Source organism: Mycothermus thermophilus, assembly GCF_041956435.1.
Source record: "Mycothermus thermophilus strain CBS 625.91 unplaced genomic scaffold VTJ04scaffold_2, whole genome shotgun sequence".
Taxonomy (NCBI): Eukaryota; Fungi; Ascomycota; class Sordariomycetes; order Sordariales; family Chaetomiaceae; genus Mycothermus; species Mycothermus thermophilus.
This window is the reverse complement of record NW_027191428.1, coordinates 2,495,339-2,510,803: the sequence shown is the minus strand read 5'-3', so window position 1 is coordinate 2,510,803 and position 15,465 is coordinate 2,495,339. Positions and strand designations below refer to the sequence as shown.

Genomic DNA, 15,465 nt, shown 5'->3' with positions numbered 1-15,465 from the left:
CAGTCTCAAGCCCATGGTATTCATCTTGTCTCCTGGGTTTGGGTTATCAGACCCTTTTCAACCAGGTAACCAGAAATCTTGCGCACGCAATCCTCAACGCTCAGCTGATCCGTCCGGATGGTGATCTCGGGGTTCTCGGGGGCCTCGTACGGGGCCGAGATACCGGTGAACTCCTTGATCTCCCCAGCCCGTGCCTTCTTATACAAGCCCTTGGGATCCCGGCTCTCTGCAACCTCCAGAGGGACATCGACGAAAACCTCAATGAAGGGCAGGGGGTCATCACCTGCAGGGGAGGCGGTGGCATGCAGGTCGCGGGCGATCTTCCGGTCAGCCCGGTAAGGGGAGATGAAGGATGTGATGGCAATGGTGGAGGAGTCCGCAAAGAGTTTGGCCACCTGGTTGGGCTCCGGTTAATCGAGGAAGACCGAGAAGTGTGGGGAGTGTGTGCATCTGGATCATGCTAACCTCTGCGATACGGCGGATGTTCTCATTCCGATCTTTCTCGGAGAAACCCAAGTCCTTGTTCAGCCCGAAGCGCACGTTGTCTCCATCAAGACGGTACGCGGCGAGACCCATGTGGAGGAGGTGTTGTTCGAGGGCAGTAGCAACAGTCGACTTGCCCGAGGCCGAAAGGCCAGTGAACCAGATGGTAAAGCCCTTCTGGCCACGCAGCTGGTTGCGCTCATGGCGCGAGAGCGAAGGATGCCAGGTAATATTGCTGGATGTGTTTTGGTCAAGTTAGTCGTAACTGGCTTGCGCTCGCTTGCCCCTCCCCCGTGCAGCTGCGCCGATATTTTATGTATGATGTGGATAGGACAAGAAAACACTGCGGAAACCTGTTCAAGTGGCGTAGTACCAGCGGAGGACACTCACGTAGCCATTGTAATGTGATATCTGCCGTTGGAAGGCGCAGAGAGGGACGTGTTTCCAGCACGAGTTGAGAGGCAGAAAAAAAAGTAGCGGGGGATGTTTTATACCTCCTTGACAGAGTAGAAGATACCCCAAGAAAGAAGGACTATGGGAAAGAGAAGGAACAAGAGAGGGCGGGTGGGTGATTGAGTAAATATAATTTTAGTGTGTTTTGTTGAAGATGGGGGTGTTCCGGCATGGGGTCAGAGGGCGCCGGTGTCCGGGCTCACACATGGCTCCCGCCATGCTTCCGGACAACAATGCCACTCGACCGGGCTCCGATCCGGCGCGGGGCATGAAGCAAAAATGCCCCACACGGCCGGATGGCGTCATTTTCTGAGATCCTGATGTGGATCCCCCGCTAACCTTCCCGCACCCCACGTGCAGTGTTCTGTCTTTCGGATTACCCACGGCCGTTGGACTCCGAGAACTCTGAGCTTGAGGTAAAATGTCTACGAAGTTTCATGTCGTCTTCTTGCCGAGCCTGATTCCCAGGCCAGGCCGCCCACGCCCCAAAAGGAATGAGATAGGTAGGAAGCCAAGACACATGTGCGCCAAGTTAGAGGGGATGCTTGGGTGTTGACGCGTCTATTCGCTCTATCTCTATCCCTATTATCTCTATGCTCGCAGCTTGACCCGTCTACTCCCTTGAAAACCAATATCCACCTACATGCCAGCCACTTCCCAGCAACACTTCGTCCGAGTCCTGTCGTGCTTGTTAACTGGCGAGTGGCTTTTGCTGGCTCCTTGGCGAGTATGTGTGTCTGACCAAGGACTTAAACAACGCCCTGTACCGCAAGATCCCGAGGCCGAGCGAAGAATCGCTACTCCAGTCCCATGTGGACGTGAGCTCTAACTAGCAGAATAAATTTTGGCCATCGTCTGTTGGTTTGGTTGTTAGTCACCCATTGCCGTTGAATTGTCGGGGGGAGTGTCAGGAAAGTAACCCAGCGAGAGGAAGTTGCGACGTACTGCAGCTTGCCGGGGAGAAATGTACAGTGCCTTGGCTGTGGCTAGAATCGTAGGTTTCTGGCCTTCCTCCGTAGGCAGAGTCTCAATATGTCCCTCGACCCATGCTTTCCTCCCTTCCACCTTAACTGTCTCGGCCCGGAGAACAAGGTACTGGTCGGCCAATGCCGGCGCTTTGTAGTCAATCTCCAGCTTCGCGGTCATGCCCACGTTGTAGGGCAACACAGGAAAGCAGCATCTCGCTAGGCCCTCGTCCAGCATGGTGGCTAGGAATCCTCCATGGATGATTCCAACGTGCCCACAGAGATCCGTACCGATGTGTGTCACTTGCACATAGCCCTTCCCGTCTTTCCTGTACCAAATAAACGGCGGTACCGTCATCTTTCCAGGACCCGCGAGTGTGCCGCCTGTCAAGTTGTGCTTGCGCCATGGCGCTGGTATCCTCAGATGAGGACGCTCCTCGATGTAGTCCGTATCCGCCCGTAGCGAGGCGATCAACGGGTGAGAGTTGATGTACTCTTCCTTGGCTCTCGCATCGTCGTCCAGGAGTAGCTCGTCAAGTGTTGCGTTGTGATCAGAAGGCAACAAGAAAGCTTTCGCTGACTCGTACGCAGGCGCGGCGGCCATGATGAAGCCGAGTGAGGTGAAGAGAAGGATGCGACCACCAAAGGATGCGGCTCGATAGAGAAAGTGTGGTTTGGTTGCTGCTTGAACGTTTCCTGGTCCTGAGGGCCCGACGACAGGACGGCTTAGCAAGCGTCCAACGGAGGAGGGCGGCGGAAGGGGGGGTTTATTTACCAACAACAGTCGAGAGAGGCCGGGCGAGGGGCGGGCGGGCCGAGAACAGAGCCGGGACTCGCGGTGTGATACCCGGACGGAGGTAGCGGCGCGCGGCCGTGGGTATTGATAAAGGCATTTTCACATTGGCGCGGGGCCAATTGGGACTCGACTCTTCTTCGACGGGCTGGTTTGCCCTGAAGTTGCGGTCTCCGACCCGGAGAGGTCGGCGGAGATGGGTGGGCCGTCAAACTTTCAGGGGGTGTTGGAGATACCTGATCTGTTTAAAGAGTCCGGTGTTCGGCATCGGCCACACGGAAATGCCGGTTACCATCGGTCAACTTTCAGGTTAGCATACCGTAACTTACCTGCGTTACCGGCTTCTAAAGAGCAGCACATGCCTCGGCAACCTTCTCCGCCGCATGACATGGAAACGTCCAAGACGACAGATCTGCAGGAGGTGAAACTAACATACAAGCCAATCTATGAACCCGACTGCTGTGTCTTGACGACGCATCTACAGGTGCCGTGATGGCTATGACCCCAGTTACCACCGCCGGTAATGAGTGCGAGACCGTCTCTTCCTCCACATCCGCCGGACACCGAGGTCAACGGAAGTAGTACTGTGTAGCACCGCGTAGTTATGTATGTGCTGTACAATGCCTTTTCTCTCCTCGCGTATCACTGACGTCATATACCATGGCGGTCTCTCTCCTTGCAGGGCCGACGACAAGTGCAAAGCGGATATATCCAGCGACGCTGATCCTGGTCCTGGATTGTTGTGTTCGCTTTTCTTCTTCCACATCCGAAAGTGTCCGAAACAAGTGCTTACGAACCAAAATGGTAAGTGGGATATCAGTCGATCTCTCCGTGTTCCCATGTTTCTTGTCCAGTTCTTGTCCCGTCATCACCGTGTGGCTGAAAACTGCGTGCTCAAATGTCAGGCAACGGCAGAAACGGTAAAACTCGGGGATGCCCACGAACCAAAGGGCGACTCGGTCAAGGTGTACAACCAAATCGAACATGAGCTTAAACGATCACTAATCCGCCTTCGGCACCAACTCAACAGTAAGTAGTGCCCGAGCCCCCTCCGTCCATGTGTCCTGCGCCCTGTGGTTGCCATAGATCCAAATCAATGTTTTTTTTGGTTCTCTTCCTTGCCTCATTGGTGGTGCACGGATTGATTGATGGACTCATTCTGCCCTAGAACACGAACCGGCATATTTTGCTGCAGCCGAGCACTTGAGTGACCAACAACTGGTGGATTTCGGTGCCGACGACTTCCAACAAGTCCGAGTCGCCGCGTCAGCCTATGGGCTGCACGTGTTTGGCAAAGTCCGAATCCCGGCGCTTTCCAACGAGGGCCCGGCCTATGTTCACTTCAGGGCATTCACCCTTGGCCCCGACGACCAGGCATCGCTTCACGCAATTCGTATGTTTAACCTTGGCATTGTGTTCAAGACTGGTCTAACCAGTCAGTTGAATGCCCCGGTGCTTTAGACTGACGGGGTCCTGGTGGTAGACACTGAAGACAAGGAGACTCCGGGAGGAGGCCATAGCTATCGTGCGATCTTCACCAAGGAGGATACGCTAGAGTGGTTTGACACCTAACAGGTGACGCGTTGCACATCAATTATCTAGTCCATCACAAATAAACTCTGCCCAGCTGCCCAGGATTGTCCGCAAGGAAAAGTACATGAGTCGTCCAGTAACTGGCCCGCCCTGTCAAACCTCCAGCTTCTTAGTCATCCAGTCCATCCTCGTCGTCAAGAAGCTCGGCGTAGTCATCAACCGAGGCGAATGTTGGAAGGCTCTTCATCTCCTTCCGACTGAGCCTGCCCTTGCCAGGCTTGCGAGCAGGTGCCTTTCCAGAGCCAGGGGCATTTTCAGCCTCTCTCGGGCTGGCTTCCTCATCCGACCCAGAATCATCAAAGATGCCTTCGAACCCTCCAGATCCCTCGGATCCGGAGACCGAGAACTTGTCACTGGTTGCAGAAGCATCCGATCCCTCCTCGTCATCCGAGTAATCATACTCCTCGAGGTCGATATCGGAATCCTCCCCTGCCTCCTCGCCGTTGATGTCTGGCCGAGAGTTGACAAGCGCTTCCCAAATTTCCTCCTCATCTGCCGACCCGTCTGCTGACTCAACTTTATCGGACACAGGTTGCTCCTTGACGGACGACCGCGCTCCAGCTTTGCCAATGCGAGAAAAGTACTCGTGGAAGAACACGTCTTCTGCTGGAATCTGATCTGCGGGGAGATTCCAGAACGAAGATGAGTTGACAATCGGCTGCTGTTTGGCAACGCCTTTCGCCGACGCTGCGAGATTCGGTCCACTTCCGGATGCAAGCACGGGCTGCATAATAGAACCACCCCTCTTGGAGGCTTCCGTCTTCGGGTTGCGATAGACAAACCTGTCGAGGAAGTGCATAAGGGTGTGGCTATTCAGGTCCGGTTTTGGCATCGTTCTCTGGCGAGAAAGCAGGTTTTCGGCATACAAGCACACCGAGGGGTGATAGTGCGCAAGGAATGGGACCTGAACATCGTCAGTTACCACACTTTCCCGGGGTCGAGGAAGAAGGGGAGGTGGGAAATTATTTACCAGTTCCCACAAGCAGCTCCTGTGGGCGTTGCTGTGCTCGGGATTCCGCTTCCGCCCGTCATAAGCTGCAGACGGACGAGAACCTTTCCCATCCACACCACGTTCAGGGGGAGCCAAGGCATCACCAAACTGGCCTTCCGGGACGTCTTTGTACACCTCTTCACCTTCGTCTTCATCCTCCTCTGGCTCGTCAAGCATGGTGCGCAGGTCTGGGAATGTGGCCTGCATCTCTGCAATGAGGAATAAAATACCGCAAGTGAAGGAAGGCTGATGCAGAGTCAGGATCTGAATCAATCGCTTGACGAACGCCTTGACCCGCTTAACATCCACGTCGTTCTTCATTGCCCTGTACAAGAGATTGAGGTAAAGGGTATGCTTGGATGAAGTGACGAGTCTGGGGTCGAGAAGTGACTCGTACAGGGTACGATAAAATCTGTCAACAGCGATATGTTTTGTCGAGGAGAGCTGTTGGATGAGCATGAGTGCCTGAACACCGGTGTTGAAGTTTGATGAGTGCGTGATCCTGAAGAGTGTGTCCAGATGGCTCTCCAGTGTCGAGCCTTCGGTAGTGGAAAATGGCATTGCTCGGTTAACACCCGTCAGCAGAGCAGAGACCAGCTTTTGAGCAACGTCCTGTTCGTTGCCCGAATGCGAGGGAATGGACGCCCCATGTTTGCTTCTCTTCCCGCGGTGCCCAGCAGTCCTGTCCTTGTCATGAGCGTTGAAGTCGCCCAGAGAGCCGGATTTCAGGAGGGACAGAAACATGTCGAAATAAATCCTCAGAAGCTTGTCGGCTACAGCCTGCTCCTTCATGCTGAGGATCGTTTGGTTCAACGTGTTGATGGCGGTGTACCTAGTACGCAGGCTCTGTCCGGGTTTCAACAACAGTTCCTGTTCCACGGTGTCGATGACGACGGATTTCATGCCCGGGTGGATGTTGAGGAGCTGCAAGAGGAGATAGGATGCCCTGGAGCCAATCTTTCGCTCACGGTCGCCCAGTTTGTTCACCAGCAGCCGAAGCAGATTTGCTTCTTGCTCCGGCTTACTCTTCAGCAGACCGAACACGAAGTCAAGGGCCCTTGACCTTGAGTATTCAATTTCGTCGGAACACCAAACCTCGAGGAGTTGGATGATGCGGAAGTAGGCAGCCTTGAGCCAGTCTTCGAATGCCCACATCATCAAGAGAGGCTCAGACAGTTTCCCAGGGAGTTTCTGGCCTTCCTTCCAGGTCGAGGGCCCAGCATTGGCCACCTCTGAAAGCAAGGCTGGCTGAGCATGAAACGGATAGAGACGTCTGTCGTTGGGCAACACCACCCCGTTGCCAAGCAAGTCAACAAGGGCCCCAAGGGCGGCGATTGCTTGGCCCCGACTTCGCTTTCCAGCGAGACCAACAAGACTGTCGAACGCTTTGCGGTTGTGTAGGGGGGACTCCTGGATCGAGAGTGTCAAAGCCGAGATCTTGTCCGAGAGGGTGCCTGACGACATGATTGTCGACATGAACTTTTGAGATGAGCTGGTTGCACGACTTGCTGCATATCGAGACGAGTCTTCATCGAGAAGCTTGTCCGCGTACGCCTTGAGGTTCGCTATGGAGGTCGCGTTTGGCGTGCCTTTCCCTGGTTGTCGTGACGAGAGACCGCTCATAGAGATACCGTGCCAATCGGGGCGGGGTTCGAATTTCTGAAAATGGGTAAGTATCTGTTTGCGAGAAGGCAGAGGGAAGCTGGTGCACAACTGGAGCGTTTACTGACCAATTGCCCAGGACGGTGTGGCTGTCTGGACTCATCTGGTGGCGGAGAGAACTTGGTGCTTTGAAACCCAACCTGCTGATCGACATCTTCCTCATCACTCCCTCCAGTCTCATCTTGATTGCCGTCATCTGTTACATCTTCTCCGTCAGAGGCAGAGTCGCTCTCGACTTCGAAATGTTGAGCACGAAGTGAGTTGAAACCGAGACTTTTCACAAGCTGCGAAAGCTCATCTCTCAGAGACTTGTCAATGGCTGCCTCCGACGATTGCTTGGACCGTGAGACCCCGTTCGAGGCCCCATTGCCTTCGTCACCGGAGTCAACATTGGCAACCAATTCTAAGTCCTCCTCGGTCCCCCCAAGAGCCAGAATCTCCCTGAGCAAAGAGTCTTGTGGGCTTTTGTCTTCAGGAGAGCGTTCAGTCGAATTCTTGTCCGAGGGATCGGTCTGCCGCCTTTTAGACTCGTGGCTGTCCTTGCCGTCACGATCTCTTTTCCTTTTCGCTGGTCGTTGCGCTTCGGATTCGGCGAGGGACTTGTCAATTTTGCTTGTCAACTGAGCCAGCGTCTCCTCGTCAAACTTTGGTTTGCTGGGCTGTTTCGACTTGGCTTTTTTAGAGCCCATGATCGCGGTCGCAGTATCGCCGTGGTGGTTTGCCCTATCTGGTAGGTTTGGGGTCTTCGGACGGTGCCTGGGAGGAAATGTGTAGGGTGTGGTGTTTGAGGGACGGCTCGCGAAGGGAACTCAAAAAAAAGTTGGAGAATGCTAGTTATCTTATCAACAAACCCCTGGTCGTTCAGAGTAGGTGGGGTCAATCAAGGTTAGCTCGGACCCACTCGCATCCAAACCGTCGAACACGCCCCCGTCGCGAGCCAAGTATGGTTTTTAAGAGCTGTTGAGGTGCTTTTGACCGTAGTTCTACTGTCCCCACGTTCTGGCTGTGCCAGAGCTGGGTACCGTATGTCTGTTTTACAATCTGAGATTCAATTTTTACTTTTCTGGATCGGCCTTTGATCCTGCCATTTGCCCAGTCAATTTACTTCCACTCCCGAGCTCAACCACAGCTCTTTTCGGACCATCCGTCGAGCGAATCAACGTCCGTTCTGTGCGAAACAGCAGGACCAAGGTCGGAACTGAGGAGGAGCTACTGCTATTTGGATGGACATTGGGTCCCAATAAGCCATGGCACTGTCGACTGTAGCCCGCCTTTCGCGGGTGTGGTTTCCAAGTGGTGGCATTGCTGCATCCACGACTGAAGATGCACACTCCAAGCTCATCCGTGCCGGATTCCTCCGCCAGGCCAACGCCGGTATGTTTCACATGCTTCCGTTGGGACACCGGGTGCAAGACAAGGTTGAAAGGCTGGTTTCGAGACACATGGACGAGCTTTTAGGTGAGTTGCAAGCTTTGAATGATAACTCGCTCCAACAGACCTGATTGACGGTTTCATCTTCTCACAGGAGCGTCCCGGGTTTCCTTGTCCTCTATTTCCGCCGAGTCGCTATGGGAAAAAAGCGGCCGGTTGAACGATGTAGCCTCTGAGGTCTGTGCTTGTTCGTGATGCTTCCTCAATAAGACACCCCGTTGCTTACCTTCCAATGCTCCGCCAGCTCTTCAGATTCTCCGATCGCAGAGATGTGTCTTATCTGCTTGCGCCGACACATGAGGAGGAGATCACTACGTTGGTCTCCAGGACTGTTAAATCATACAAAGAGCTTCCGCTACGGCTTTACCAAATCACACGAAAGTACCGCGACGAGTTCCGCCCGCGCCATGGTCTTCTGCGCGGTCGAGAATTTGTCATGAAGGATTTGTATACCTTCGATAACGATGTTGAATCGGCTCTGAATACCTATGCGGAGGTACGGGATGTCTATGCTCGTCTATTCTCCAGCCTGAAGCTCCCGGTTCTCGCCGCAAAGGCCAGCTCGGGCAGTATGGGTGGCAGCCTGAGTCACGAGTATCACTTGCCCACACCCCATGGAGAAGACCGTGTCGTCAGCTGTTCCAGCTGTGGCTATACTGCCAACGAGGAGGTCGCTGACATGCGGCCTCCCGATGGTGAAATTTCTCCAGGCACTCCCCTAGGAGTCTGGCGGGGAATCACCAAGGACCGTTCGACACTCGTCAATGTCTGGTACCCCAAATGGACCAAATCAAACGAGTCAGGACGGTTGCGCGAGTACACCAACGAAGATATCAACCTATCCGCCATCAAGTCACTAGTCCCGGACATCGACACTGCCGTTGGCGATGCTCTTGGCCTCTGGTCAACGGCTGTCGCTCCTGGCACACAAACGGCAACGAAACTGGTAAACGTGGTTGACCCCCGCTTGGGCTGGTCGTTACGCCAGGATCTCAACGACCCCCCCTCGTCTTTTACAGAGTGGCCATCAGAGATCAACCCGCCGCAAGCCCCGTTGGCTGTCTCCTTTCGCCATGGTACGGGAACAGGCGGTGAGTCACTGAATCTCATGCGCATTCGGGCAGACGACAAGTGTCCTCAGTGTTCCTCCGGAAAGGTGAAGGTGGAGAGGGCAATGGAACTTGGGCACACGTTCTTCTTGGGGACGAGGTACTCAGGACCATTAGGAGCAGTTGTCACTTTGCCCGGATCCTCACAACCCACCCCCATGCAAATGGGATGCCATGGGGTTGGAATTTCTCGTGTGGTCGGAGCAACTGCAGAATACCTGGCGGACGAAAAGGGCTTAAACTGGCCCCTGGCTATCGCGCCGTATTCGTGCGTCATCGTTCCCGGGAAAGACGCCACAGATGACGATGCCCAAACGGTTTACCATCAAATCAACAATATCTCTGGACCCTCCAAGGAGTCTCTCGATGTGGTGGTCGACGACCGAGAAAGATCAATGCCCTGGAAATTAGGAGACGCTGATCTTGTTGGCTTTCCCATCATTGTGATCCTTGGCAGGGAGTGGAGGTCCGCCAGGCGAGTAGAGATTCAATGTCGGAGAATGGGCATCAAGCAGGTTGTTGAAGTCGCAGACCTGCTAAATTTGGTGCAGGAATTACATGCTTCATTGTAATTAACGTACACTGAAAACTCATAACTTGAACATTCAACTAACAAATATACATCTATCTGTGTATATATATTTCTAGTAAGTACAGAATATGCTGCCAGAAAATGACTCTGTCTTCCTAGATTTGGGTTCATAGTTCTGCCCTCGCTCAGGCGTGCTATTTTATTTGTCTAGTGTAACTATAGCCTGACCATGGGAGAGCCATACCATATAGACTGAGTAAAGTACTTATATATACTGTCTTGTATCTGGTAGGTACCCTAAGTTCTAATGATGTATGAGAAAGCCCCGGCGGGGCTTCTTAGGTTTTTTTTTTTTTTTTTTTTTTATTAGTTTAGCCCCGTCCTAAAAGACGTTCTCTCGGTGGTAATACCCTTGAAGACGACTTTATACTTTGCATATTATACTAGATATCTATTCTCTACAAAGAACGTATGTATAACTGGGGGTTGATTGTCTCTATTAAGCTACATAGGGGGTGTGACGGCAGAGAAAGGCCTCACGAGGGCGTGCCTGCGGAAAACCACTCTATTACTCAGAACTTTCGCGTTGCAAAAGGAAGAGGAAAGAGGGGAAGAATGGGCACCAGGCTCGCAACCCAAGAAGTGCACGCGGGTGGGGCTCGCCGGTTAGGTTCGGCGAGAGGACCCACTCCGTGGCAGCCTTAGGTTCAGCCCCACTCCGTCCAGGGTTAGGGTCGAATCATGTGACCATGGCGAAGCCATGCCGTCACAGGGGGCCTTTCAAGCCTCAGGTGTCAGGAGATAGCTATGACCTACTACAAAGAGGGCACATAGAAGAGTGAGATGGTTGCGTTGGTTGAGTGATCTAGGATGATGGCGCCTCAAAAGGTTGATTCTCCTATGTGACCAAAGAACCATCCCTTGGAGAAGGAGTCTTCTTTCTCGACCTCCTCTAAATACTATAGAATCCTTCGCTAAAGTTAGTCTTTCTTTGTAGCCTTCCCCACTCTGCCTATTTTCTATTATTTTCGTTTTTTATTCTATGGCTTACTTTTAGGAGGCTATTCTTAGCTATATCCTAAATTCCTAAACCTACTATTTTCAGCCAAGACCTAAAGTCCCCATTCCTAGCTATACTCTCAGAACCTATTTCCTGCTTTCCATTCTCAGTAGTCTAAAACCACAGCATCTTATAGTTAATTCTATACCCTAATATTATATCCTTACCAATACTCTCCCTAGGCACATAGTCCTTAACAATTATCTTCCCTCTCCTAAAATTAATCATCCTTGGTTAATTACTAGTCCTTCTTATAGTTTCAAGGTATTAAAAGTATTCTTCCATAGTTAGTAAAAGGTATTAATTATTTCGCTCTTAAGGCTCTTAACTATTTAATCATTTTAGGTATGTCAGCTCTGTCTTTCTCTAAAGCCTATTGTTGTATTCAACGGGTCATCCCTTCCATTTAACTAAAATATATTTTCCCCTATTAATCTACTTCTAGTCTCCATTTTATTTAGCTGCATATTGTGAATACCCTCTCTTCTTCCAATTCATCTATAAATATAAATTCTAAGCGTAGTAGCAATCCTTTCCATTTCTCAAGCAAAGTAATATGTATTACATTGTGGATTCAGGAGAGTTTTTCTGTTATGATAAGTTAATATACTAAAAAGTCAATTTCTTCAGAAATTGTATAGGGCCTAACCTATAGGAGCTAATTTTTTCAAGTCTTTATGCTCTAGGTACTATATTAATATTATGATAAGGCTGCCTTTTAAACCGTAATAGTTAATATTTTTATTATAATACTACTTAGAGGTTATGCCTGTACTTTTCCTAGTATTTCCGTAGCTCTTCTCTCCATCTCCCAAGCTAAGTTAACCTTTCTAAAACGGTTGGGTAAAATGGTATATTCCCTTTTCAATCCTAGATTGCTACGTAGCCTACAACTAAGAAAAGGCTTGTAACTTATAGATACCTTATATAGATATATTTAAGAAGTTTAGTCTTTTAGATTATTAATTTTGGGTGCCTGTGATACAGTGAACTACACTAGGCTACTGACCACCCTTAGGGACCTAGGCTACCCAACGCGATTGGCCCTCTGGGTGCGCGCCTGGCTAGCCGACTGCTCGGTAATCCTCTGGTTCGACGGTAGGGCTATAGAGCCTATACTAGTAAGGGCTGGGGTCCCCCAGGGCTCCCTACTATCCCTAGTGCTATTCCTCCTCTCTATCAGCACATTATACAGGGTACTGAATGAGAGGTACCTGCACCTAAGCTTGGTGGGATTCGTAGACGACACTAACCTCCGAGCCTTTAGGAAAACCCCTGAAGTTAATGCCTGGTAGCTGGAAAGAGTGTAGGACACCTGCCTATAGTGGGCAAAGACCCGGGGAATGGCCTTCGTAGCGGAAAAAAGTAAGCTAATTTACTTTAACAGGGGCTAAAAGCAGTAGGCCACACCGGTTAACCTCGCCCTCCCCTAGGGCGAGGGGGTTAGCCCTATACAGCCTACCTAGTTAGCTAGATTCTTAGGGGTTTGGCTAGACTAGAGGCTTTCCTAGGTAGCCTATAGGTAGGCTATAGAAAGGAAGCTAAAGACCTAGGAATTCGCCCTAACTAGAATTACGGCGAGGACCTAGGGCCCAGGCCTAATCCGGGCTTGGGAGGTATATACAAAGTATATATATAGTACCTTGCCTACAGCGCTTCCAGCTTCTATGTACCCACCCCACTAGGAGGCAGGCCCTAGGGCATTACCTAAAACCTAAGTAGGGCTTAGAACTATAACCTACACGTAGTAACAGGGGCTTACAGGGCTACGCCCACCTATATCTTAGAGACCGAGGCCTAGGTCCCCCCCCTGGATCTCTACCTTAATAAACGACTTACGGACTTTAAGAAGCGAATCCAGCAGCCAGTTCTACCAGGGAGCCGGAGGCCTGTAGAGATTATTACCAGTGCCAGCGCTAGGCTCTACAGGAGGTTCAGAAAGCCTAGAAGCAGGAGGGGCGCCCAAAGGGCTCAGGGGCCACAGGAGCCTACGGAAGTTGAGAAAAGGGCTTTAGAGGTGGCCCGGTGGGCTGGGGGCAGGCCGGTGGAGGAGGTATTACGGGAGGCCTAGGAGGAGCGGTAGAAACAGAGGATTTAGGCGTAGGGCAGGCGGCTAGAGAGGCTAGCTAACTAGGACCCCCCGACTTCCTATTTACTGATAGGGCCCTGGCCCGCCACCAGGGCCTAACCAAGGCTCAAAGCTCCCTACTCACCCAGGCGAGGGCAGGGGTAATTGGCCTTAGGGGCTTCCTTTTCAGGGCTAAAGTCCCGGAGATCAATACCCCCCACTGCGCCTGGTGGCAGGGCGAGGAAACCGTGGAGCACTTGGTGGTGTGGTGCCAGTACCCCCCAAGGCCTAGACCCTGGGACCCTCGGGCGATTCGGACCCGCCTGGACCTCTACTACGTTCTGCGTGGCAGGGGCGCCAGAGCCCAGAGGCTTGCAAGGGGGGTGGTGAACTGGCTTCTACAGTCGGGGAGGCTCCCAGAGTATAGGCTAGCCGTAAGGCTGGACCTGGGCTTAGGGGAGGATCCAGGCTAGCACTGGCCAGGGGGCCACAGAGGGCCCCCAGGCCGGCACTGGCCTAGCCACTCTTTTCCTTTTCTTTTGTAGCTTTTGGATTCCTATGTCTGTGGTTCTAAAGGAGGGTTACAGGTTTTTCACCCGGCCTACGGGCACGGTTTTCCTGTATACTAGCCGCAGAAGGACCGACGAGCCCTGACCAAGGGCATGGCGGAGTAGGAGAAATAATAATAAAATAAATATCGTTATCGGCAATGTTGTAGGAGAGGCGGGTTGTTATAAATAGCTTGAACTAGTACTCAAAAGTTTTATAGTTGATAGTACTTTTCTACTTTCAATTTTTAACCTATATGTAGAGTATTTAGAGATTATTATAGTAGTAGAGGAAGTACTAGTACTAGTTCTAGCTAAGTAGGTTGAATCCTTCTTAGTATAGAGTATCTATGTAGCGAGGTTTCGGATTACTTTAATAGTTATTCACTATCACTAGGTATAGAGTTAAAAGGCGGCGTCGGTAATAGCTCTGTCTTCGGCCGTTGTAAGGCATTGTAGAGCCTTATAGGCGGCGTTTTAGGGGTTATAGGTGTAGATCCGAGTATAGAGGGTAGAATAGGGGATTATAAAGAGGTTTGCGGCCTTTCGGATCAATAGGACCTTTAATTCGGTCCAGGCGCGTATAGCAAGTAAGATACGTTCTTCTAGATCGTCGTCCATATTAATTAGCTTGTTAGAGGTTTCGAAAAAGTATGAATAGGAGGATTTTCCCCTGAGTTTTAGTGGTTTAGCTTACTATAAATGAAGCTCTCCAAATCGGGTGTCCACTTACATAAATACAAATAAGTAGCGCTGATGCCCCTGTCCCAGATCCTAGGTTGTCCCGCTTCCCCGTGAGGGATAGTAGATGATTATCCATTAGTTGGGGGCTAGTAGATATAGTCGCTATTACCTATAATACTCCTGACTTTCTGAATCTATGAGTAATCACTAGCTATACAGAGGGGGTTTTATTATAGGAGAAGTCGTAAAGTGGTGCGTTTAGTAGGATTCTCACTACAGGAGGCAGTAGTATTAATTTTACACTTTGTATTTCTAGGGCCGCCGTTGCCTTCCGGGCCGCCTTTATTTTAGCCCTCAGACGTCTGTTCTAGGCCTCTACAATCGCGTTCTAGGTTATAGCCATCGGCCTGAGGTTCGATAGGTAGGCTTCTTAGGCATGCTTTTTTTCTGCTTTTTTATCCAGGCATTCCTTTTCCTCGGTCAGGCGCAAACAGTCTTTGTCAAGCCAGGAAATCTTGTGGCCTCTTCTTGGCATTAGTTAGGTAGTAGTTTCCTTCTTAGTAGGGCAGGGTACTGTAAAGTGGGCAACTGACTTCCTATAGTAAGTAGTATTTCCGGATATAACCTTATATATGTTAATAGGTAAAGGACTGAACTATGTCCTAAATCACTGAATGAAGCTTATAATCAAACATCTTGCCTCTCTAGGTTAGGCCTTGTACGTCTTCTTCGCTTCGGCTAGGTCCTAGAGAGTAACTATAACACCGATATATATTACAACCGATCCAAACGTAACGGGATTCAATTGACACTTATCTCAGCCGCAACGCAGCCAAAACACACAAAACCACCACCGTTCGAAAGCTCTCGAAAGGCCCTAACCAGCCATACAAGCCCCGACTGCCCGCATCCTACTGCACGGGCGTGGGAAGTAGTGGAAAGTTGGGAAGTTCGAGTGTGGCCGACTGGCGGTCAGACCGTTCCCCCCTACGTACGGGCCACCCCTCGTACGTGACCCCGGCAGCGTCGCCTGTGGCCGCTGGGCAGATGGTGGCCGACACCCCTCCCCCGTCGGCTCGGGGGGAGGTGGCGG

General features: G+C 51.4%; 6 protein-coding genes across 6 annotated transcripts; 3 read left to right on the top strand and 3 right to left on the bottom strand.

Moving 5' to 3' along the window:
• Positions 1–20: 20 nt before the first annotated feature.
• VTJ04DRAFT_3070 (uncharacterized protein) lies at positions 21–881 on the bottom strand (the record flags this gene model as incomplete). The annotated part of the gene is made up of 3 exons (XM_069360930.1): positions 21–395; positions 466–718; positions 874–881. 3 exons carry the CDS (start codon positions 879–881, stop codon positions 21–23), a joined length of 636 nt encoding a protein of 211 aa, XP_069221591.1.
• A 334-nt stretch (positions 882–1,215) lies between these two features.
• Positions 1,216–1,758, top strand: VTJ04DRAFT_3069 (uncharacterized protein; the record flags this gene model as incomplete). The annotated part of the gene is made up of 3 exons (XM_069360928.1): positions 1,216–1,237; positions 1,469–1,667; positions 1,710–1,758. The coding sequence occupies 3 exons, from the start codon at positions 1,216–1,218 to the stop codon at positions 1,756–1,758; spliced, it is 270 nt and encodes an 89-aa protein (XP_069221590.1).
• A 3-nt stretch (positions 1,759–1,761) lies between these two features.
• Positions 1,762–2,794, bottom strand: VTJ04DRAFT_3068 (uncharacterized protein; the record flags this gene model as incomplete). Its single annotated transcript, XM_069360927.1, has 3 exons — positions 1,762–1,791; positions 1,882–2,603; positions 2,677–2,794. 3 exons carry the CDS (start codon positions 2,792–2,794, stop codon positions 1,762–1,764), a joined length of 870 nt encoding a protein of 289 aa, XP_069221589.1.
• Positions 2,795–3,495: 701 nt separating this feature from the next.
• On the top strand, positions 3,496–4,266 carry VTJ04DRAFT_3067 (uncharacterized protein; the record flags this gene model as incomplete). The annotated part of the gene is made up of 4 exons (XM_069360926.1): positions 3,496–3,498; positions 3,600–3,723; positions 3,863–4,087; positions 4,178–4,266. The coding sequence occupies 4 exons, from the start codon at positions 3,496–3,498 to the stop codon at positions 4,264–4,266; spliced, it is 441 nt and encodes a 146-aa protein (XP_069221588.1).
• A 130-nt stretch (positions 4,267–4,396) lies between these two features.
• VTJ04DRAFT_3066 (uncharacterized protein) lies at positions 4,397–7,629 on the bottom strand (the record flags this gene model as incomplete). Its single annotated transcript, XM_069360925.1, has 3 exons — positions 4,397–5,191; positions 5,258–6,937; positions 7,009–7,629. The coding sequence occupies 3 exons, from the start codon at positions 7,627–7,629 to the stop codon at positions 4,397–4,399; spliced, it is 3,096 nt and encodes a 1,031-aa protein (XP_069221587.1).
• A 558-nt stretch (positions 7,630–8,187) lies between these two features.
• Positions 8,188–10,052, top strand: VTJ04DRAFT_3065 (uncharacterized protein; the record flags this gene model as incomplete). Its single annotated transcript, XM_069360924.1, has 3 exons — positions 8,188–8,398; positions 8,466–8,548; positions 8,616–10,052. The coding sequence occupies 3 exons, from the start codon at positions 8,188–8,190 to the stop codon at positions 10,050–10,052; spliced, it is 1,731 nt and encodes a 576-aa protein (XP_069221586.1).
• Positions 10,053–15,465: the final 5,413 nt, after the last annotated feature.